The following is a 24,987-nucleotide window of genomic DNA, read 5'->3' as shown; positions in this document are numbered from 1 at the left end:
GACAGTACCAAGTTTAGGATCCCTTAAAATACCTACATCAAAATACCTACATCTTAGACAGAGATTGCATTGAGCTGAGATCATGCCACTGCACTCCAGCCTGGGTGAAAGAGCAAAACTCCATCTTCAAAAAAAAAAAAAGGCCAAGTGTGGTGGCTCACACCTGTAATCCCAGCACATTGGAAGGCCGAGACAGGTGGATCACAAGGTCAGGAGTTCAAGACCAGCCTAGCCAACTTGGTGAAACCCTGTCTCTACTAAAAATACAAAAAAATTAGCTGGGCATGGTGGCAGGCATGTGTAATCCCAGCTACTTGGGAGGCTGAGGCAGAGAATTGCTTGAACCTGGGAGGCAGAGGTTGCAGTGAGCTGAGATCACGCCACTGCACTCCAGCCTGGGTGATAGAGCGAGACTCTGTCTCAAAAAACAAACAAAAAAAAACTATGTCTGTGTAGTGGACATATTTGACATCTACCCAGTGTACAACTATTCCTCCTATAGATCGTAGATTAGGCCACCACCTTGGAATAGAGAGTCACTTCTCAAAGTGTGATGCCACATTCCTCATGGGGGCAAAGAAGCAGGAAAAGTTGGTTTGCGGCCAGGCTTAGTGGCTCACGCCTGTAATCCTAGCGCTTTGGGAAGCCGAGGCAGATGGATCACCTGAGGTCAGGAGTTCGAAACTAGCCTGGCCAACATGGCAAAACCCCGTCTCTACTAAAAATACAAAAATTAGCCAGGTGTGGTGGCTCAAAAAAAAAAAAAAAAAGTTGGTTTGCACAGAGATCTAAGAGTGAACAGATGAACAGAACAGAAAAAGCGCTTTGCTAGCTCTCCCAGTCCTGCCTGTTTCTATCCTTTCCTAGGCTGAATACTTTCCTGTCTGGGTTCCATATATTTCCCCCTGCAACATTAAAATAAGTTTATTAAGTTTCCCACCCCATATTTTAATCTAGCTTACATTGTCTTCTGTTACTTGGAAACAAGAGGGTTTTTTTTTTTGGGTTTTTTTTTTTGAGATTGAGTCTCGCTCTTTCACCCAGGCTGGAGTGCAGTGGCGCAATCTCGGCTCACTACAAGCTCCGTCTCCTGGGTTCACACCATTCTTCTGCCTCAGCCTCCCAAGTAGCTGGACTACAGGTACCCGCCACCATGCCCGGCTAATTTTTTTTTTTTTTTTTTTTGTATTTTTTTAGTAGAGACGGAGTTTCACCATGTTAGCCAGGGTAGTCTCGATCTCCTGACCTTGTGATCCGCCCATCTCGGCCTCCCAAAGTGCTGGGATTACTGGCATGAGCCACCATGCCCAGCCGGAACCAAGAGTCTTAATTAAATAATCATGATGGAGACCAAGCCTACATTTTTAAAGCCACCTAATCCTGGCCTCTCCATGATCCAATACCCTGAGTTACAGCTTTCCTACCGTAAGGACTCAGAGCTAATTTCTTAAAGCCTGTAGTGGAGGCTGAGGCTAGAGGATTGATTGAGACAAGGGGTTTGAGTCCAGCCTAGGCAACATAGCAAGACCCAGTCTGTTAAGTAAAGTTTTTAGAAAATCAATTTAGTTTCCAAATGCAATCAATATGTTAACATATTATATTTGATTGCTTTGCCTTTTTTTTTTTTTTTTTTTTTTTTAGGTGGAGTTTCACTCTTGTGTCCCAGGCTGAAGTACAATGGTGCAATCTCGGCTCACCGCAGCTTCTGCCTCCCAGGTTCAAGCGATTCTCCTGCCTCAGCCTCCTGAATAGCTGGGATTACAGGCATGCACTACCACACCCAACTAATTTTGTATTTGTATTAGAGATGGGGTTTCTCCATGTTGGTCAGGCTGATCTCGAACTCCCAACCTCAGGTGATCCGCCTGCCTCAGCCTTCCAAAGTGCTGAGATTACAGGCGTGAGCCACTGTGCCTGGCCCAGGTTTGATTTCTTTAAAAGAATTCTTCACAGATGCTATTTACCTTTTTAAACATTATTTTTCTATTTTTGTTTTGTTTTTGAGATGGGGTCTCACCCTGTCACCCAAGCAAGAGCACAATGGCACAGTCACAGCTTACTGCAGCCTCAAACCCCTGGGCTCAAGCGATTCTCCCATTTCAGCCTCCCAGGTACTTGAGGGTACAGGGTACGGGTGTGCACCACCACACCCAACTAATTTTTTTTTTTTTTTTTTAAGAGACAGGTGTCTCACTATGTTGCCCGGGCTGATCTCAAACTCCTGGCCTCAAGCGATCCTCCCACCTTGGCCTCCCAAAGTGGCTCCCACTTATAAGTGAAAACATTGCAGGTGTGAGTCACTGTGTCGGCTATTTACTTTTTATTCATCTCATCAAGAGAAGAGAAATTCACAACATTAACTACTTACATTAGGAGCTACAGCCCCTAATGTAATTTTCTTATCAGGTAGTTTCCTCTATGCTTGGTTAACTGGAATTTTTTTTTGAGGTGGAGTTTTGCTGTTGTTGCCCAGGCTGGAGTGCAGTGACAGGACCTCGGCTCACCGCAGCTTCCACCTCCTGGGTTCAGGCAATTCTCCTGCCCCACCCTCCCGAGTAGCTGGGATTGCGGCTGTGCACCACGACACCCGGCTACTTTTCTTTTGTATTTTTAGTAGAGACGGGGTTTCAACATGTTGGCCAGTCTAGTCTGTAACTCCTGACCTCAAGTGATCTGCCTGCCTTGGCCTCCAAAAGTGCTGAGATTATAGGCGTGAGCCACCGCACCTGGCCTAACTGGAATATTTCTTTTTTTTTTTTTTTTTTTTTGAGACGGAGTCTCGCTCTGTCGCCCAGGCTGGAGTGCAGTGGCCGGATCTCAGCTCACTGCAAGCTCCGCCTCCTGGGTTTACACCATTCTCCTGCCTCAGCCTCCGGAGTAGCTGGGACTACAGGTGCCCGCCACCTCGCCCGGCTAGTTTTTTGTATTTTTTTTAGTAGAGACGGGGTTTCACCGTGTTCGCCAGGATGGTCTCGATCTCCTGACCTCGTGATCCGCCCGTCTCGGCCTCCCAAAGTGCTGGGATTACAGGCTTGAGCCACCGCGCCCGGCCCCTAACTGGAATATTTCTATAAAGAATCTTCCCTCATCAACTCTTTGTTATCCTGAAGTACCTCAACCTCAGCCTCCAGAGGAGCTGGAACTACTCAAATAGAAAAGGCAGGATCAATTCTTTCCCTTTACTGACCAGTTTTCAGAATGAGTTGGTTTCCTGGGGCATCCTCTAGAGGTCAGCAACGAATTCTGTTCTTTTTAGTATTACCATGAACTCATGGAATTTTTTTTTTTTTTTTTTTTTTTTTTTTTTTTTTTTTTGAGACGGAGTCTCGCTTTGTCGCCCAGGCTGGAGTGCAGTGGCCGGATCTCAGCTCACTGCAAGCTCCGCCTCCCGGGTTTACGCCATTCTCCTGCCTCAGCCTCCCGAGTAGCTGGGACTACAGGTGCCCACCACCTCGCCCGGCTAGTTTTTTGTATTTTTAGTAGAGATAGGGTTTCACCATATTAGCCAGGATGGTCTCGATCTCCTGACCTCGTGATCCGCCTGTCTCGGCCTCCCAAAGTGCTGGGATTACAGGCTTGAGCCACCGCGCCCGGCCGGAATTTTTTTTTTTTTTTTTTGGAGACAGGGTCTTGCTCTGTCGCCCAGGCTGGAATGCAATGGTGCAATCTTGGCTCACTGCAACCTCCACCTTCTGGATTCAAGCGATTTTCCTGCCTCAGCCTCTTGAGTAGCTGGGACTACAGGCGTGCGCCACCACGCCCAGCTAATTTTTTCTGTTTTAGTAGAGGGGAAGTTTCATCATATTGCCCAGGGTGGTCTTGAAAACCTGAGCTCATACAGTCTGCCCGCCTTGGCCTCCCAAAGTGCTGGGATTACAGGCATGCACCACCATGCCCGGCTTCTTTTTTTTTTGAGACAGAGTCTCACACTCGCAGGGGCTGGTGTGCATTGGCAGATCTCGGCTTGCTGCAACCTCCGCCTCTCAGGTTCAAGCGATTCTCCTTCCTCGGCCTCCTGAATAGCTGGGACTATGGGCGCATGCCCATCCAGCTAATTTTTGTTGTGTTTTTTTTTTTTTTTTTTTTTTTTGAGACGGAGTCTCTATCACCCAGGCTAGAGTGCGGTGACGCAATCTCGGCTCACTGCAAGCTCCGCCTCCCAGGTTCACACCATTCTCCTGCCTCAGCCTCCCGAGTACCTGGGACTACAGGCACCCACCACCACACCTGGCTAATTTTTTTGTATTTTTTTTTTTTTTTTTAGTAGAGACGGGGTTTTACCATGTTAGCCAGGATGGTCTCCATCTCCTGACCTCGTGATCCGCCCGCCTCAGCCTCCTGAAGTACTGGAATTACAGGCGTGACCAACCGCACCTGGCCTGTATTTTGTTTTTTAGTAGAGACGGGGGTTTCACTTTGTTGGCCAGGCTGGTCTCGAACTCCTGACCTCGTGATCTGCCCACCTCGGCCTCCCAAAGCACGGATTACAGGCGTGAGCCACCACGCCCAGCCAACTCATGGATTTTTAAAACCTATTTGGTGAGTTTCAGTCCACTGGAGTCAAGGTCTTTTTTTTTGAAGTGGTGCAATCTCAGCTCACTGAATCTCTGCCTCCCAGGTTCAAGCGATTCTCCTGCCTCAACCTCTCGAGTAGCTGGGATTACAGGCATGCTCCACCAAGCCCAGCCAATTTTTGTATTTTTAGTAGAGAAGGGATTTCACCATGTTGGCCAGGATAGTCTCGATCTCCTGACCTTGTGATCCACCTGTCTTGGCCTCACAAAGTGCTGGGATTACAGGCATGAGCCACCACACCCAGCTCTCTCTCTTTTTTTTTTTTTTTTTTTGAGATGGAGTCTTGCTCTGTCGCCAGGCTAGAATGCAGTGGCGCGATCTCAGCTCACTGCAACTTCTGCCTCCCAGGTTCAACATGGCAAAACCCTATCTCTACAAAAAGTACAAAAATTAGCCAGGCATGGTGGTACGCTCCTCGATAGTCTCAGCTACCTGGAAGGCTAAGGCAGGAGGATCAATTGAGCCCAGGAGGTCGAGGTGGAGGTTGCAGTGAGCAGTGATCGTGTCACTGCCTCTCGAGCTTCACTTGTTCAGAACTCAGTTCTGGAGTTCCTTCTGAGCTACTGATCCTCTCGCCTCAGCCTCCCAAGTAGCTAGGATGACAAGCATATACCATGGGGTCTTTTTTATTTTTTTATTTATTTTTTTATTTTTTTGAGGCAGAGCCTAGCTCTGTATCCCAGGCTGGAGTGCAGTGGGTCAATCTTGGCTCATGGCACGCTCCGCCTCCCGGGTTCTCGCCATTCTCCTGCCTCGGCCTCCCGAGTAGCTGGGACTACAGACACCCGCCACCACGCCCGGCTAGTTTTTTGTATTTTTTTAGTAGAGACGGGGTTTCACCGTGTTAGCCAGGATGGTCTCGATCTCCTGACCTCGTGATCCGCCTGTCTCGGCCTCCCAAAGTGCTGGGATTACAGGCTTGAGCCACCGCACCCGGCCTGTTTTTTTTTTTAAACGGTCAGGAGTTCAAGACTAGCCTGGGCAACATGGTGAAACCGTGTCTCTACAAAAAATACAAAAAATTAGCCGGGTGTGGTGGCGGGTGCCTGTAGTCCCAGCTACTCGGGAGGCTGAGGCAGGAGAATGGCATGAACCCGGGAGGCAGAGCTTGCAGTGAGCCGAGATCGCGCCACTGCACTCCAGCCTGGGCGACAGAGCGAGACTCCGTCTCAAAAAAAAAAAAAAAGAAAAAAGAAAAAAAAAAAAGCCGGGCATGGTAGCTCATGCCTGTAATCCCAGCACTTTGGGAGGCCAAGGCGGGCGGATCACGAGGTCAGGAGTTTGAGACCAGCCTGACCAACATGGTGAAACCCTGTCTTTACTAAAAATACAAAAATTAACCAGGCGTGGTGGCGTGAACCTGTAATCCCAGCTACTTGGGAGGCTGAGGCAGGAGCATTGCTTGAACCAGGCAGGCGGAGGTTGTGGTGAGCCGAGATTGCGCCACTGCACTCCAGCCTAGGCAACAAGAGCGAAACTCTGTCTCAAAAACAAACAAACAGAAAAATTAGTCAGGCATGATGGTGTGTACCTGTAGTCCCAGCTACTTGGCAGGGCTGAGAGGCAGGAGGATCACCTGAGCCCAGGAGGTAGAGGCTGCAGTGAGCTGTGTTCAAGCCACTGCACTCCAGCCTGGGCGACAGAGTGAGACCCTATCTCAAAAAAAATAAAAGAAAATGCAAGTTCTGACAACATTAACTACTTATTGGCTTTATCATTAAATAAACAGATAACAGTTTCAGGATAAATATATCAATATTATTACTAACAATGTGATTGCTGAATACTGTTTAAGATTTTCTTTGCAGTTCTTTTTATCCTTGGGATATATTGCACTGGGATGAAAGACCAAAACTGTTGTGTTTTATTATTTTTTTAAACTTTTATTTTAGGTTCAGGGGTACGTGTGCAGGTTTGTTATACAGATAAATTGCATGTCACAGGGGTTTGGTTTACAGATTTGATCACCCAGCTATTAAGCATATTACCAGATAGGTCATTTTTTAATCCTTCCCTCCTCACACCCTCCACCCTGAAGCAGGCCCTGGTGTCTGTTGTTCCTTTCTTTGTGTCCATGTGTACTCAATGTTTAGCTCTCCTTATAAGTGAGAACATTTGGTATTTGGTTTTTGGTTCCTGCATTAGTTCCCTTAGGATAATGGCCTCCAGCTGCATCCATGTTGCTGCAAAGGACAAGATCTCATTGCTGTTTATAGTTGTGTAGTATTCCATGGTGTATATGTACCATATTTTCTTTATCCAGTCTACTGTTGATGGGCATTTAGGTTGATTCCATGTCTTTGCTATTGTGAATAGTGCTGTGATGAACATACAACTGTATCTTTACGGCAGAATGATTTATATTCCTTTGGGTCTATACCCAGCAGTGAGGTTGCTGGGTCGAACTGTAATTCTGTTTTAAGTTCTCTGAGAAATCACAGCACTGCTCTCCACAATGGCTGAACTAATTTATATTCACACCAGCAGTGTATAAGTGTTCCATTTTCTCTGCAACCTCACCAGGATGTTATTTTTTGACTTTTTAATCTTAATAGCCACAAAATTGTTGTGTTTTAAAGTCATTTGGGCCAGGCGCAGTGGCTCCTACCTATAATCCCAGCACTTTGGGAGGCCAAGGTGGGCAGGATCACTTGGAGTCAGGAGTTCGAGACCAGCTTGGCCAACATGGGGAAATCCCATCTCTACTAAAAATACAAAAATTAGTCAGGCGTGGTGGTGGGCGCCTGTAATCCCAGACACTCGGGAGGCTGAGGCAGGAGAATTGCTTGAACCAGGAAGGCGGAGGTTGCAGTGAGCCAAGATCGCACCACTGCACTCCAGCCTGGGCGACAGAGCAAGACTCCGTGTCAGAAAAAATATATATAATAAATCATTTGAAATAATTCCTCTTAGGCTGGGCATAGTGGCTCATACCTGTAATCCCAGCACTTCAGGAGGCCAAGGTGGGCAGATCACCTAAGGTCAGGAGTTCGAGACCAGCCTGGCCAACATGGTGAAACCCCGTCTCTACTAAAAATACAAAAAAAAAAAAAAAATTGGCCGGGTGTGGTGGCACGCGCCTGTAATCCCAGCTACTCAGGAGGCTGAGGCAGGAGAATTGCTTCAACCTGGAAGACGGAGCTTGCAGTGAGCCGAGATCGCGCCACTGAACTACAGCCTGGGTGACAGAGCAAGACTCCGTCTCAAAAAAAAAAAAAAAAAAAAGAATTCCCCTTTATGAAGGTCAGCCCTCAACTCAATATGCAGCTGAGTCCTATTTTGTTTTTCATTTTGATTCAATTTTTAATGATTTTTTTATTTAATTGTCATATAATTAGGTAAAATACCATGGTCCAATGTCAAATCTACAAAACAAGTTAGGTTCAGAGAAGTGTAGCTTTCATCCTTGAACCCTCCACTCTGCACCTTCCCTCTTCTTTTCTACAGGTGATTATTTTTTAAACCAGTTTTTAGTTTACCCTCCCATAAAACAGACTTCAGTCTCAACTCTTTTAAGTGGTACTCCTGGCCGGGCGTGGTGGCTCAAGCCTGTAATCCCAGCACTTTGGGAGGCCGAGACGGGCGGATCACGAGGTCAGGAGATCGAGACCATCCTGGCGAACACGGTGAAACCCCGTCTCTATTAAAAAGTACAAAAAAACTAGCTGGGCGAGGTGGCGGGCGCCTGTAGTCCCAGCTACTTGGGAGGCTGAGGCAGGAGAATGGCGTAAACCCGGGAGGCGGAGCTTGCAGTGAGCTGAGATCCAGCCACTGCACTCTAGCCTGGGCGCCAGAGCGAGACTCCATCTCAAAAAAAAAAAAAAAAAAAAGTGGTACTCCTGGCTAAGATTTATTACAAGAAAAAGATACAAAACAAAATCAGCAAAGGGAAAAGCTACGCTGGGGACTCCAGAGGAAACCAGTCCCAACTTCCAAGAATCCTCTCCCATAGAGTCACATAGGACACCAAGCACCAACTCAAATAAAAGATTTATTCATTCTGAAGTAAAAGACTATATATACATACACACACACACACACAGGGTTTTTTTTGTTTGTTTTTGTTTTTTGTTTTTTGTTTTTTTTGAGACAGAGTCTTGCTTTGTTGCCCAGGCTGGAGTACAGTGGCACGATCTCGGCTCACTGCAACCTCCACCTTCCAGGTTCAAGTGATTTTCAAGCGATTCTCCTGCCCCAGCCTCCCGAGTAACTGGGACTACAGGTGTGTACTACCATGCCCAGCTACTTTTTTGTATTTTTAGTAGAGACAGGGTTTCCCCATGTTGGCCAGGATGGTCTCGATCTCCTGACCTTGTAATCTGCCCACCCTGGCCTCCCAAAGTGCTGGGATTACAGGCATGAACCACTCCCCAGCCCAAAGATTCTATATTATATATACAGTTTTCCACTTTTTTTCCTCTTATCTAAACATCATGGAGTTCATGCCATAGCAGTATAGAGATACTCATTTCTATTCACAGCTGCGTAGCACGCCAATGTAGATATGCCTTGGTTTATTGCCAGTGTCCTGTAGATGGACACCTGAGTTATTTCCAGGCTTTTGCTATTTACAAAGTATGCTATAATGACTAGTCTTGTACATACATCTTTATTTTTGCCAGTGTTATCTCTTTAGCTTAGACTACTAGAAATGGAATTGCTGGGTCAAAAAACACATGCATGTGTCATTTTGTAGGACAGAGTCATAATCTCCTCCTGAAGAAGACAGCTGCTATAATGGTGCCTCCAGTGGTTCCTACTTCTGGGTAAATTGCCCCTTGACTGCAATTTACAGAAGTGATGGGGCTGGATGCGGAGGCTCATGCCGGTAATCCTAGCACTTTGGGAGGCCGAGGCAGGAGGATCACTTGAGCCCAGCAGTCTGAGACTAACTTAGGCAACACAGCGAGACCTCATCTCTACTAAAAATCATTAAAGTTAGCCAGGCATGGTAGCGTGTGCCTCTGGTCCCAGCGACTCAGGAGGCTGAGGTAGGAGGATTGCTTGAGCCCAGCAGTTTGAGGCTGCAGTGAGCCATTCTACTCCACTCTACTCCAACCTGGGCGATAGAGCACGCCCTTGTCTTAAAAAAAAGTGTCAGGATGTCACTTTCAAGATTAAGTACCAACGGACTGTGACTTCTGTTTTGCTCTCACACATTATCTGTCTGAGAGCTGGGAGCTTGTCTTTAAGTAGAAACCCACCCATCCCCAGGGAGAAGGCAGGAGGGAAAATGGGGAGAGGTCACAGGTAAGCCCCCAATTCTGTTGATCTTCACTGCAGTAGCTTCTCATTACAAGCAGGCATCTGGCCACTATAGACCATTATAACTAGTTCTAGAAGTAATAATAGCAGATTTACTGTACAGAAGTGTCCATGGGCTCACAATTCTGAGGACATCATCGTGACAGCAAGTAGGAAAAAAAAGTAATTATTTCACCAAGTACCAGTTTCTCTCTTCTCCAATTCCTTTGGATACGCCTCCTGCAAGAGGCCGATTTCCAGCTGTACCTGGTAATGAAAGGGTTTTTCTTTCTTATGTTAAATACAAGCGAAGTGATTAACTAGAAGATAGCGTCTGATTGTGAGGAAATCAGTGATTCAGATTGTGTGGGAATGGCACCTGGGGATGGAGGAGGAGGGACAGAGGTGGAGGAAGCTGGTGCAGCCTAGCCTGCCTTGTTCCAAGGACACCCAAGGGCAGAAGGACTGAGCTCTGGGGGAGGACGGATTTGACATAACTGGTCCAGCTTCACAGTTTGCAGGTGCTGGAGGATGAGGAAAGTGGGAGCTAGCTGCAGACGCAGGACAAGAACCCAGGGCTTCCCTTCTTCATTTTGCCTGCCCTGCCGCTTCCACCCTTCCTACCCCTCCACCTCCCTTGTGTCTGTCACTGCCTTTTACAGCATTTACATTACACTTCAGCAAAAAGTTGTGGTTTTGTTTTTTAAAAATAAAAACAGCACTGAAGAAGTAGAAGGAAGATATTCAGGGTTTTTATTTTTATTTTTTGAGTCTGGGTCTCGCTCTGTCACCCAGGCTGGAGTACAGTGGTGAGATCATAGCTAACTGTAGCCTCGACTTCCTGGGCTCAGAGATCCTCACACCTCAGCCTTCCAAGTATTTGGGACTACAGGCACATAGCATCATGCCTGGCTGAATTAATTATTTTAAGAGATGTGGTCTAGCTGTGTTACCCAGGCTGGTCTCAAACTCCTGGCTTCTAGCAATCCTCCCACTTCAGTCTCCTGAATCACTGGGATTACAGGCTGGGCATGATGGCCATCATGCCAGCTCTAGGTTTTTAAAATGTAGGCAAGGAGGTCAGCATTTACACAAAAGCAGGGTTTGAAGTAAGCCATAGAAATTTAGGAAGCTTAATAAAGAGAGGGGTCTAATCAAGGTTTCCTGTAGGATAGGGGCTTTAAATTAGGCCTTAAAGAATGTTTGTGGGTGTGGTAAGCAATGACTTGGAGCAGAGCTCTCTAGCCATTGGGCTCACCCTCACAGGCAGGCACCACTGACCCCAGGGGGGTGTAGGCAGCTGGAGGAAGTGCTGTGTGTCCCCCATTCCAGTGATGGTGGCCCCTCTCAGAGTCAATACCCTTCCTTTCAAGAGACTGAACATACAACTGGACAATGGCCAGGCCACATATGACAATAGACCCTGACCAGAAACCCATAACCTGCCTAGGAAGCCGAACCACAGCCTCAGCAGCAATCGGATCCAGAACAGTCTGAATTTAGTGGCTGCCAGCTGCTTCTCAATCCCCAGCCACCACACCCCCTCTTCCAACTCCAGATCAACCAGAGAAAGCCAAATATACCCCCCCAACCAACTAAAGCTGCCCCTCCACAGTTAGTCCGCTCTGTCCCTATGCCTAGTCCACTCTGTCCTCATGCCAACAATCTCCAATCACAGCACACCCAAAGCCTTCCCTTTTTTTCCACTATTAACATTTCCCAGTCCCTGCCTGCCTTTCACCCCTGCCAAATGCAAGCAATCATGGCTGACTCCTTTGCAGACTTGGGCTAAATAGCCTCTCTGCTCTTGTTTAGGTGATCTTTATTTCCACATCTCCAACAGGGAGTCTGGACACAAACTGACAATACTCATGAAATCAACACCCAGATGAGGAGGTAGACCAGCACTCCAGGATGCCCTCCGCAGTATCCCTCCTGTTAACTGTTTTCCCGGCTTTTAACACCATGGATCAGTTTTGCTGATTTCTGTACATTTTGTAGGAACAGAATCATACAATGAATACTTTCTTGATGGTGAGGAATCTGACCTCTTTTGCTTGACCTCGTGTCTGTTAAATTTATCCATGTTGCTGTGCATAGCAGTATTTTCATTCATATTCATTGCTGTACAGTAGTAGTCAACCCTGTGACTTCACTGCAACTTCAACTGTGGATGGACATTTGGGTTGGTAGATGGACATTTGGGTTGCTTGGAGTTTGGGGCTACAGTCAGTGTGGTGGTTGGAAACATTCTTGCCAATGTCTCAGTGGACTTAGCTCTTGTTTGTGTGGTGTACACACCCAGGAGTGGAACTGCTGGATCACAGTTTATATGTATGTTTGGCTTTTGGTAGATACTGCCAGTTTTCCAACAGGGTCACACCAACTTGGTCCATTCAGGCTACAGTGAAACAGCCTGGGTAATTTGTAAACAACAAAAAATTATTTCTCACGGTTCTAGAGTCTGGGAAGTCCAAGATCAAGGTGCCAGCAGATCCAGTGTCCAGGGCGGGCTCTCTGCTTCAGAGATACAGCACCTTCTGACTGCATCCTCACATGGTAGAAGTGACAGAGGACTCCCTCACGCCTCTTTTATAAGGTGCTAACCCCATTCATGATCTCCACCCTCATGACCTAACCACCTCCCAAAGGCCCCACATCTTTATTTTATTTTATTATTTTTTTGAGATGGAGTCTTGCTCTGTCACCCACGCTGGAGTGCAGTGGTGCGATCTCGGCTCACTGCAAACTCCACCTCCTGGGTTCAAGCGATTATCCTGCCTCAGCCTCCGAGTGGCTGGGATTACAGAGGTACACCGCCACACCTGGCTAATTTTTGTATTTTTAGTAGAGACGGGGTTTTACCATGTTGGCCAGACTGATCTCAGACTCCTGGCTTCAAGTGATCTGCCCCCCGCCAGCTTCCCAAAGTGCTAGGATTATAGTCACAAGCCACCATGCCCAGTCCCAAAGGCCCACCTCTTAATGCCATCACTTTGGGAGTTAGGTTTCGACATATGAATTCAAAGGGGACACATACATTCAGACCACAGCACTGACTCAGATTCCCTGCAAAACCCTTGAGAGTTTCATTTTTGTCAGATTTACTCTCTATAGGCTCTAAGTATTATTCCTCCTCCCCTGATTTAGTTATTATAAACAGTACATAACTGATCAGATTAACACCTGTCCCCTTGCCACCCCTAATGCCTGCCCCCGTTCATGTTCCCGGAACACTCCATTAGACCACCCCCTACTGTATTGGTGGGTGGTGGGAGGGGGCCCATCGGGTGGGGTCTTTGCTGTATTATTCCGTGTCACTGAGGCCTATCCCAGTGCTCTGCACACGCAGATGCAAATATCTGTTGTATGATTATATAAAAGGAATGATGTGAAAGCCTATTTGTCTGCACCACACCTTATGAACGTCCCCAACCACTTGAAGGCACTCATAGTGTCTTAATCATCTTAGGCCTTCAATCTGGCATAGGGAACTCCTTTAATAAACAATGTCTGCTAAGCCAAATGGCTTCCTGAGGCCTGGCATTTTAGGCTGTGTCCCCTGCCCCACCTCACCCAGCCTCGGGGCATTGAGCCTGGCTGGGCACACACGTGATAGTTGTAATCATATTGTCACAACATCCCTGAGACTACATTAATTACATATTGAGTGTTATAGTACTATTATAGCAGGTGGCAGATCTTGGCATACTGGGCAGGGATGTGTTGGTGTGAAAATCTCTGTATTTTAGAGACAGGGTCTCCTTCTGTTGCCCAGGCTGAAGTGCAGTGGTGCTATCATAGCTCACTGTAACTTCAAACTCTTGTGCTCAAGTGATCCTCCCACCTCAGCCTCCTGAGTAGCTGGAACTATAGGCACATACCACCACACCCAGCTAATTTTTAAATTTTTTGTAGAGATAGGGTCTAGCTGTTTCCCACACTGGTTTTGAACTCCTGAACTCAAGCAGTCCTTCTGCCTTGGTCTCCTAAAGTGCTGGGATTACAGGTGTGATCCACCACGTCCAGCCAAAATCTCACTTTAAGTGGGGTCCCTGACTCCAGACAGGTGATAGGCTGTGGTTCACAGGCATAAAGAGCATCCAGCCTAGGGCCCCGGAGCCAGAGTTTTCCCTCACATTGTCCCCCGGGTCCTTCATCCCTCCTAATCTTGCAAACCAGCTGTGAATTGGGTTGAGATGGTATATCTTTCATAGGGTCATTGTGGGGATTAAATGAGTTAATATATGTAAAGCACTTAGCGTAATGCCTGGCAGACAGTGAGGTATGGAGTACCTTGTAACCCTTATTATTGCTGTTGCTGTTAGCAACAGAGTGAGGAATGCTGGGAGTGACCATGCCCAGCACCAAATGAGGCCTTCATAGCCTTGGGCTAAAGGAAAAAGAGTAGAAAGGTGAACACAGAGAGAGAGGACTCAATTTCAACACAGATGCATTAGACCAAGAACTCTGGACTCACTTTCCCTGGCGGTGGGGGTGCTATCTGCTGCTTAATGGAGCATCATGGAAAATGTGGGTCTCAAGGCCTGAAGGACTCCATTCCTAAGAGATGGAAGCAGGAGACATGCTACAGAGTTTGAATCTTGCCCAACACGGGGATTTCTGCCTGCTGGAAGGGCTCTGTCAGGGCCTAGTGGAAGCCCTTGCCTCAGTGGGGCAGACTGCTGCTGGACACACCTATCATTCATCATCACCTCTCTGGGACAGTAGTAGCAGCCAGGCACCTCCAAAGAGCTTGACAACAGAGGAACCCACTTCAGCCCCTCCTCCTAAGACAGGATCCAGCGCTACTCCAGCTCTGAATTGGTTCAAGGAGAGAGACATCATCCACAGAGGCCACAAAACCAAGAGGTGGATGCCTCATTGTTACTTCATGCTGCCTGGGAGCAAAGAGAGGGCCTTAGGCACAAAATCCTCCAGACCGACGTCTGCCCCTTGGCTTTCTCAACCCTTCACTCTCCAACTTCTATAAAGAACCTGTACAGTGGCGAGGCACCGTGGCTCACACCTGTAATCCCAGCATTTTGGGAGGCTGAGGCGGGCGGATCACTTGAGGTCAGGAGTTTGAGACCAGCCTGGCCAACATGGTGAAACCCCATCTCTAACATAAATACGAAAATTAGCCAGGTGTGGTGGCGGGCACCTCTAATTCCAGCTACTTGGGAGGCTGAAGCAGGAGAATCACTTGAACCCAGGAGGCGGAGGTTACAGTGAGCCAAAGTTGTGCCACTGCACTCCATCCAGCCTGGGCAACAGAGTAACACTCCGTCTCAAAAAAAAGAAAAAAAAAAAAGTAAAAAAAAAAAGAACCTGTGCAGAATGAGGGCAAGCAGGCAGGGGTGAACAAGATGGCCATGAATTGATAATTACTGAAGTTGGGTGATGGGCTCATGGAGATTTGTTATTCTACTCTCTCTACTTTTTTGGGTTTGAAAGTTCACAATAAATAATGTTGCTCAAAGGAACTATTAATAATTTGAGGCCACTAAGGGTAAAGAGCATCTCCTAGATTTTTTTTTTTTTTTTTTTGGTAGAGATAGGGTCTTGCTTTATTGCCCAGGCTTGTCTCAAACTCCTGGCTTCAAAGGATCCTCCCACCTTGACTTCCCAAAGTGCTGGGATTACAGGCATGAGCCACCACATCCAGCCTCCCTCATCTTTGACTAAAGTCTCATAAATCTGAGAATATCTAGCAAGGAATTAAGGTGAGGGTGTGGCACTGTTCTGGCTTCAGTCTGTCACCAGGCAGAGTCCATGCATTCTTCCCAGGGGGAGAGAAGCAGTGACAGGTCTTGGGCTTTGAGGGAAATGATTCAGCAGGAGAAAAAAGGTGGAGAGGGGCTAATATGAAGATACCATTGCTGCAGGTGGCTCTGCCCCTAAGCACTGAGAAGGGCACCGGTCCCTCTGGCCCCACCCAGCCTTCACCCCAAGGTGAAGTATGCTTTCTCAGGTCCCCAAGGATGGGTGGCCAGGTCCCCCACTGGGGGTGGAGGTCTCACTCCCTCCCTTGGGTTCTGACCTCCACATTATCTGGCTGTGAGGGTGACCTGCCTGGCTTTCCCCACTAAGTGCAGCTCCCCGCAGCTGAAAGCTACACTCCCAACACAGGCCTCCTGAGATTTGACACTGGCCAGTTCACACCCTGCTTGAAGCTGGCATTTGAGAGGCCTTCGGGTTGACAACAGCAGCAAGGTCGCTGTTCAAAGTAGGCCAAGTCACGGCTTTTGGGCGGCATCATTTGAAAGGTGCTGGGGTTGGCCAGGCGCAGTGGCTCATGCCTGTAATCCCAGCACTTTGGGAGGCCAAAGCGGGTGGAGCACTTGAGGTCAGGAGTTCAAGAACAGCCTGGCCAACATAGAGAAACCCCATCTCTACTAAAAATACAAAAATTAGTCAGGTGTGGTGGCAGGCCTCTGTAATCCCAGCTACTCAGGAAGCTGAGGCAGGAGAATTGCTTGAACCCGGGAGGCAGAGGTTGCAGTGAGCCGAGATCATCCCACTGCACTCCAGCAGCCTGGGCAACGGAGTAAGACTGTCTCAAAAAAAGAAAAAAGAAAAAAAGAAGTGGTGGGGGTCGGGTGCAGTGTCTCACATCTGTAATCCCAGCACTTTGGGAGGCTAAGGCAAGATCTCATGTGAGGCCAACCTGGGCAACATAACAGCATGACCTGATCTCTACAAAAAAATTAATTTGGCTCGGCACAGTGGCTCACACCTGTAATCCCAGCACTCTGGGAGGCCAAGGCAGGTGGATCGCAAGGTCAGGAGATCGAGACCATCCTGGCTAACACGGTGAAACCCCGTCTCTACTACAAATACAAAAAAATTAGCCGGGCGTGATGGCTGGCACCTGTAGTCCCAGCTACTCAGGAGGCTGAGGCAGGAAAATGGCATGAACCCGGGAGGCAGAGGTCGCAGTGAGCCGAGATCGCACCACTGCACTCCAGCCTGGGCGATGGAGTGAGACTCCATCTCAAAAAAAAGAAAAAAAAATTTAATTAGCCAGACATGGTGGCATGCACCTGAAGTCCTAGTTACTCAGAAGACTGAGGCAGGAGGATGGCTCAAGCCCAGGAGTTTGAGGATGCAGTGAGTTATGATTGCACCACTTCGCCCTAGGCTGGGTGATTCTCTAAAAACAAAAACAAAAAAACAAAAACATGGGAGGCAGGGCTGGGAAGGTCCCTCAACCCTTTCTACATGCCTTACCCAGGGTATCTCCCATAATGGCTGGTTACTGTGCTAAAACTCTTTTTTTTTTTTTTTTTTTTTGAGACAGAGTCTCACTCTATCACCCAGGCTGGAGTGCAGTGCTGCAATCTCAGCTCACTGCAACCTCCGCCTCCTGATGGGCTCAAGTGATCTTCCCACCTTAGCCTCCCACGTAGCTAGGACTATAGATGAGTGCCACCATGCCCTGTTACTTTTTGTATTTTTTACCTAGGCTCCTACTGTGCTAAAATTCTACCACTTGGGCAACAGTCTTCGCGGCTACATACTGCCTTTTTTTTTTTTTTGAAAGAGTACCACTCTGTCACCCAGGCTGGAGTGCAGTGGCACAATTTCGGCTCAGTGCAACCTCTGCCTCCTGAGATCATGCAATTCTCGTGGCTCAGCCTCCCTAGTAGCTGGGATTACAGACGCGTGCTACCACACCTGGCTAATTTTCATATTTTTAGTAGAGATGGGGTTTCACCATGTTGGGCAGGCTAGTCTTGAATTCCCAACCTCAGGCAATCCGCCCACCTCGGCCTCCCAAAGTGCTGGGATTACAGGCGTGAGCCACCGTGCTCAGCCCATGTTGCCTTTTCGAAATGCTTTTTTCAAAGCTACGCTGTGACGGTAATACACTAAAACTAGTACTTGTACATAAATTGTTAACTGACCTGCCCAGCATGGGTACATAACTGGGGTTTAGGGTGGGGGGACAGAGGGCTTTTTAAGATTGGTGGTGAGGGATGGGGAGTAGTACAGACAGCTTGGGTAGGGTCCACTCCTGGTTTCATGGTGTAGGTTGCTGGACTTGGAGCATGGGACGAAGAGATGTTCAGAGATAGAGGTCATTAGGTTGCTGAACTCTCCTAGGGCAGTGGAGTGAAAAGGATGTAGCAGCCAAGGCAGAGTGTAGATGCCTGGAGGCTGACAGCTTGGGGAGGGGCCAGAGTGAGCCCCACCCCCGATGGCTCTAGTTCTTGTCCCTTGCAGAACTCAGAAATGGAGGTGGCTCCTGTGCCTTGTCCAGCAATGGCTGCCTGAAAATAACCCACAAGGATACCCTCAATCTACTCCAATGTGTTTCTGGTGTTATTGTAGCTAATCTCCCCACCAGTGGGTGAACTTGGGATGGGGGAACCTGGCTGCTGGGAGTGGAAACACCCTAGAGCCTCCACCCTGTATGGCTGCCCAGTGGACACACCTCTCTCCCCAGCAATTTCTCAAGGCACAAGATAAAGTAAGGGGCAAATGCAAAGATAAAGCTGTGAGGCAGGAGGGTCTGAGTCTGCCTCTAAAGGAGTAGCCAAGGCTCCTGTTTCTCTGCATTTTTTTTTTTTTTTTCTTGAGACAGGGTCTCACTCTGTCACCCAGGTTGGAGTGCGGTGGCACGATCCTAGCTCACTGCAGCTTCAAGCTTCTGGGCTCAAGTGATCCTCCCACCTCAGCCTCCCAAGTAGCTAAGACGACAGATGCACCAGCACACCTGGCTAATTTTTTAAACTTTTTTGTAGAGATGGGGCCCTGTTGCCCACCACGCCTGGCCCCTCAACACTTAATAGTGATAATAACACAATTCTAACCCTTGGTAAATGCCAGGACTTATCCTAAAATCTACATCGATAAACTCCTTTAATCCTCACAACACTGGGAAATACATATATATTCTCATCCTCCTTTTACAGGTGAGAAAACTAAGGCACAGACAGATAAATCCCTTGCCCAAGGTCACAGAGCTGGTGAGAGGCAGGGCAGGATGCAGGCCTAGGCTGCCTGTGCTGCAGAGCTGCACCCTGGACCACTGTGCACTCTGCCTCTCATGCCCTCAGCTCTACTAGGTTGGGCAGGAGAGAGGTGGGAGAAGCAGTTAGTGGCTACTTGCTCTGGGCCAGGCACTTGGCAAACACCTGTAGGTTCAATCTCAGAACCACCCAGTGAAGAATGAGCCAGATACTCACTGTCCACGTGGAGAAGCAAAACCAGAAGTCTGACATCCGCCAAAGCCACACAGCCCAGGAAGTGAGGGAGCTGAAATCCAAACCTCTGCCTGAGCTCTGCCCGCCAGGTGTCTCCTCCCCAGCCCACGTAGGGAGCTGAAGAGAATGAAGACCAGAGGGGAGGGAAAGAGGAGGCTAGAGAGGAGCTCCAGAGGTCTTCCTCAGGCCTGGCACCTGCCCCTGGCTTCTCTGAGGTCCACAGGAACCTCCAGACCTTCCCAGGATTGCCCAGCAGGGGAGGGGACCCAGTGGGGCAGGAACCCAAGGCAGTTGGGCTCCTGGAGAGCAGCCACCCTGCCGCTCCTGCCTGCCTCAGTGCAACGGTCTCAGGCTGGGCTGCCAGGGTGGGAGCCCACACACCACACACCTGCCCTGAGGCCTTCGGGGACCAATGCAACAGGAGAAGCATTCCCGAGCACCGTGTGCTCCAGTGATCCCTCCTGATCCACCTGGGCCAACGGGGCTGAGGCCTGGAGGAGGAAGCTCCTCTGGAGGACATGGATGATAACCTGGATTGCCAGTGGGGAAGGTCTGGAGCACTGGGGGCAGCCCAGGACCCAGAAAGCCAAGGACGGGGACCCACACAGGGCACAGTGGGAACAGAGATGCTGCTCTAAGGACTTGGTTCAGCCAAAGCACGTCCTGCAGGCAGGCCTGCAGTCCCTTAGCTCCCTCTGACCCAGCCTCCACCATCCCCAAGAAAGGGACAAGGGGCTTTGGAGAGGGGCAAGTTGTACTGCAGGAATGGAGCAGATGAGTGGTGGGAAGGGCCCAGGGCTTCACTAGTGCAGGCGCCGCCGGTACATCGCCACCAGGAGTGTGACTACCAGCACCCCTGCCACAGCCGCCTGGAGCCACAGAGCCCCAGGTGAGGGCCTGTGGCATGGCCCCTCCCTCTCCTGGAACTTCTGGTCGATGTGTGGCCTGGGGCCACCCTGCGGGTCCGCAGGTGGCCCAGGGTTGCCCTCCATGAGCTGGATGCTGGGGTTCTCAGCCACGTGGATCCCAAAGGTGCCCTCGGACTTGTACTCATTCTCCTCTGGGCCACGGCAGGGCCCCATACCCAGGGAGGTGCTGGCACTGATGGCAAGATCCTCAGAGCAGCCTGAGAACTGGCTGTCTGCCTGGGATACCAGTATGCCAGGCTTACTCAGCTCCGACTCAAAGCCCCCATTCTCAGAGCTGCTGTCTAGCCAGGCTGAGCGGCCTCCAGCGGCGCCTGCAGGTGTTGGAGCTGCTGAGGTCTCCTGGGAAAGAAAGGAGAGCACTGGAAGGGACTGGGGTTGGCAGGGAGACGAGCCTAGTGGGGCGGTGCCATTCCCAGGCCAGGGCATGAAATAGCACTCCAACCCCTCAATTCCCAGTCCATAATGCCCCTAGGCCACCTTTTCTTGGAGCAGTGGGGGAAGAGGGGACCAAGGACCTGCATCAATGGTGGACTCCTCCAGGGCAGCCTTTCCCTATTCCCTGGCCTGCCTGTGAGCTCATGCCCACCTGGAAGCCCTTGGTAGGGCGGGGCCCCATCCTGCACTGACATCCTGCCTGGGCCTGAGAACTAGAGAGCAGCCACAGGGTCAGAGGCCTGGCCATGTGCCTATAGGGCCATATGGACTTGGCTCCTCCCAGCAGACAGCCACAGCTAGAGTCAGATGTGAGGCTTGGAGCAGGCAACAATGGGGGGCTGCTGGGTCATAGTGGCTGCTCAGGTGGGACTGCGTTCTGTAAAGCCTGGCCATGGAGGGGCACGCCGGGCATCCTAGTGGCGAAGAGCAAGGCAAGAGGCAGATGGGCCACCGTGCTGTCCCCCTCACTGCTTCCTTATATTCTAAATGGCACTGTTCGGCTTCACTAGGAGCTACGAGCCTTAAATGAACTTATGCACCTGACCAGTGGGTGCCCCCTGTGGCTGACCCTCCTGAGATGTCCAGACTTAGGAGCTCTAATGACTGTTCCTCCTGGAGAACATGGTGTGGGGCCTACATGAGGCTGGTTCTGTATACCTGCAAGGAGAGGCCATAGAGCAGCCCAGGCTGGAGACAATGCAGACTGGAAAGGGGCCAAGGCTGGGGCCAGGTGGGCAAGCTCTCCCAGGGGAAGGGGCGTGGATCCCTGCCAGGAGGTGCAAGGACTTACCTCAGTTCTGCTGCTCCTGTCAGTGGGGACTGTGCTGGCAGACACCTTGGTGCGCACCATGCTAGCAGGCACTTTGGATGGCACCATGCCAGCACGGGTTGAGTTGATGGGCAATTTGGATGGTGCTGGATTGGTGAACACAGAAGGCACTGTACCAGGGGGCTTTGAGCTAGTTGGCAACTTGGAGGGCACTGTGCTGGCAGATGCTGGGTTGGCAGGCACTTTCGGGGCCACTGTGTTCACAGGCATCAAGGTGGTAGGCACTTTGGAGGGCAGAGAGTTGGCAGGTGCCTCTGCCCCACTGGAGCAGATGATAGGCTCAGCCTGGTCACTCTCTGCACCCTGTTCACCCTCTGCAGCCCCTGCAGAGGCCAAGCCAGGGGATGAGGAGGAGGAGGAGGAGGAGATGCCAGTAGATACAACTGACCCTGCAGGTCCAGGCAAGCGGCTTGCCCTGGGGGTGGAACGGGCCAGGGGCTGGAAGGAGACAGATGGAGACACAGGCCCACGGGATGGTATGAGGCTGGAGGTTGCACCTGCAGGTGGCAAAACACAAGTGGAAACACAGACCCAAAGACCGTTACCTTGAGGCCTGGAGAAGGGTCCCTCTGCCCCAGGTTTCACGGTCCCTACTGTGTCTAGGCCTCCAAATCTCCTGCCCTTGAAGGAGATGCCACAGTCCCTTTAGTCACTGTTTCCTGGCCTGAAAGCCCAACAGCTGCCCTCAGTCCTTGACCTGTAGCCCCAGGTCTGTCCTGGCACACAGTGAAATGGTACCTAGGAACTTGAAGATCATTATTAATTATTCTCTCCGCTTTTTCCTCTCCCACCTAGGAAACCTCCCCTCTCCTGTGTCCACTTTTTCTACCTTGACCTTAGCCTCATGGAATCCTGAACACTTCCCCCATTGCTGTCCCTCTCCGACCACCACGAGTGGAAGCAGTCGTGGATCAGGGTGAGGGGTGGCAGGATGGCGCATGCAGAATGGCTCATACCAGCCAAGAGGGCTGGCCATCCCAGAGGCTTGGGAAGAGAGGCAACAGGGACAAAGCCACCCCTGGGAGGCTGCCTGACCTGGGTCGGGGAAGCAGGGGATAGCAGGTAGTGATGGTCTATAAAGGCAGTTGCAGCAGGACTCTCCACGGAACTCGGAATGCACATGCCAAGCCCCACAGCTGGCAAAAGTCAGGGTGATTCTGATGTACACCTCCCCCACGGCAATCTAATACCACAGAATCTCATGGGACCTGTGTCTACAAACATACTGAAACCTAAGTGCCCTCTGCCTGCATGGTCTACAGCAACTCCTGAAAGGCATCCCATGGCCAGATGACACTACAAAGCATAGACAGGTGCTTGGAGCAGTTTGGGGATGACAAAAGTACTAAGATGACGTCTCCCAGCCTTTAACTGCTCATTGTCTTGTGGCTGTCCCAGGGCACTGAGGGCTGACTGGGCACCAGCATCATGTGGAACAGTTTGGGAAGTAGGAAAGAGACATGCTAGCCTGAGAGGTCCAGATGGACAACTATATATTTCTGAGGGGGAGCACTGAGGTCTGGAGTTGGGTCCAGGCCACTGGATGATGAAGAAGTCTGGGAACTGAGAAGTTTTCATGATTCACTGGGAACTGGAGATGTCTGCGGTAAGGCAGTGCCTAAAGGCTCCCCTGCCAACAGCTGATGCAGCCCTGCACTGTCCCTTGCCCACCGCCCTCCAGGCCCTGGCTGATCCCCACAGTCCCTTTGGCAGAGGGCAGAAATGGCCCGACTTATCTCACTTACCTCCACCTAGCCTCTTTGCACTGTGCCTGTCAGTCCTCCCCTCTAGGGAGGGAGTCTATTTCCCTACTCCTTGAATCTAGGCTGGCCTTATCACTTGCTTTTGCCTACAGAATGGGGCATGGGGACACTGCCAGTTTTGAGCCCTCTCTCTCTGGGAACTCTGCCCAGCTGCCATGATGGGTTTGTGTGCTGGAGGATGAGAGACCACATAGAAGAGAACCAAGGTGCAAGGCCAACAGCCAGAGGCAGAACTTATGTATATATCAGTGAGTACTTGAGAGGAAATTCAGTCAAGACCAGAAGAAGTGCCCAGGTAGGTAGCCCAAATGCCTGACCCACAGGATCATATGCTAAATAAATGGCTATATTTTAAGCTACTGAAAAAAAACAAAATTGGAAAACTGTATTTGTTACACAGCAAATGCTAACTGATACACCCGCTAAGGAACTGGTTTGCTTCCTGGGTTGAACTCCCTTTATTCCCACCTTGTCTCCTGTTCAAGGAAGCCAGAGGGGCAACTCTTAATTCTCACCTTCACTTGAGAGATCAGAAGGACCCTATAATTCCAGATTCCATGCATACCTGCTGTGTGGGTACTGCCCAGTTCTGTGTCCTGCTCCTGATGCCCGCTGGAGGTCAGAGGGCTGAGGGCTGCCAGGTCAGAGGAGGGCTCCAGGGGGCCACCATCTGGACTCCTTGGGATGACTCTGGGGTTGAGTGTCTGTGGGGCTTGCTCTGAACTCTGCAAGAGGGAAAATATGATTAAGGCAGTTGCCTCTCCCAAGAGCTTTCAAAGGGCAGCTTGTGCTCTTGGGGCATCTCCTATAGGTCTCAGCCCACACCATGGAGCACAGGAGCCAAGGGAGCCCTTGTCTGGGTTCTGGTAATTCCCAGACCCTCTGTCCACAGGTGTCCTTGCATCTACCTCACAGAAAACACAGCATCGCCGGGCGCAGTGGCTTACGCCTCTAATCCCAGCACTTTGGGAGGCAAAGGTGGGCAGATCACCTGAGGTCAGGAGTTCGAGACCAGTCTGGCTGACATGGCAAAACGCCATCTCTACAAAAACTACAAAAATTAGCTGGGCATGGTGGTGGATGCCTGTAATCCCAGCTACTCCGGAGGCTGAGGCAGGAGAATGACCTGAACCCAGGAGGCAGAGGTAGCAGTGAGCCAAGATCGCTCCACTGCACTCCCGCCTGGGCGACAGAATGAGACGCTGTCTCAAAAAAGATAAAATAAAATAAAATAAAAACTGTGCTCTCCCAGCTGGTTGGTGACAGAGGATTAGGGCTGCCACAGGGTAAAGACGTGGTCAGCAGTCTGGAAGCTGGTCTGGGGCAGATTGCCACTAAGGAAGCCCTGGGGTTCTGAGCAGAGATTAGGCGTGAATTATAGGGGACAGGAGAGGGTTTCTGGAAGGCTCAATGGGCAGAAGTAGGCAGATAGGAACACAAAAGCAGGTGGCTCAAGGTGTCCTGTGAGGACAGACCTCTCCTGGGGAGTCTGGCGCCTGGGTCTCCTGGACAGGCATGGGGTAACTTGGCTCCTTCTCTCTGTAGCCGTTGTAGGGGATACTGTGGGCCGCAGCAGGTGTGGGGGGCCCTGGCCCCTCAGCAGGAAGTGACGGTGGCTCCAGTGGGTCTGGGGGACGGTCCGAGGTCCCTGGAGGACAAAGATGTAGTGATATCAAGAAGGAATCTGGGCTAGGCATAGTGGCTCATGCCTGTAATCCCAGCACTTTGGGAGGCCAAGGCGGGCGGATCACAAGGTCAGGAGATCGAGACCATCCTGGCTAACATGGTGAAACCCCGTCTCTACTAAAAATACAAAATTATTAGCCAGGTGTGGTGGCGGGCACCTGCAGTCCCAGCTACTCAGGCTGAGGCAGGAGAATGGCATGAACCCGGGAGGCGGAGCTTGCAGTGAGCCCAGATCGCACCACTACACTCCAGCCTGGGCAACAGAGTGAGACTCCGACTCAAAAAAAAAAAAAGGAATCAGGGGCTGGGCATAG

The 24,987-nt window shown here is 50.1% G+C and overlaps 1 protein-coding gene across 4 annotated transcripts in view; it reads right to left on the bottom strand.

The window, feature by feature from the left end:
• Window positions 1-9,917: 9,917 nt before the first annotated feature.
• Window positions 9,918-24,987, bottom strand: part of MAVS (mitochondrial antiviral signaling protein) — a 47,114-nt gene continuing 32,044 nt past the window's right edge. For 3 of the 4 annotated variants that reach the window (XM_050745230.1, XM_050745229.1, XM_050745232.1), the window contains 4 exons: window positions 24,463-24,635; window positions 23,553-23,712; window positions 21,186-21,721; window positions 9,918-20,299 (listed from right to left, as the gene is read on the bottom strand). In XM_050745230.1, coding sequence (XP_050601187.1) covers window positions 19,835-20,299; window positions 21,186-21,721; window positions 23,553-23,712; window positions 24,463-24,635 — 1,334 coding nt within the window. In that variant the 3' untranslated portion in view covers window positions 9,918-19,834. The other variant, XM_050745231.1, reaches the window with a different exon arrangement.

Source organism: Macaca thibetana, chromosome 10 (genome assembly GCF_024542745.1).
Source record: "Macaca thibetana thibetana isolate TM-01 chromosome 10, ASM2454274v1, whole genome shotgun sequence".
Taxonomy (NCBI): Eukaryota; Metazoa; Chordata; class Mammalia; order Primates; family Cercopithecidae; genus Macaca; species Macaca thibetana.
Note: the sequence above shows the minus strand (reverse complement) of the source record. Positions and strands in the feature narration are given on the sequence as shown.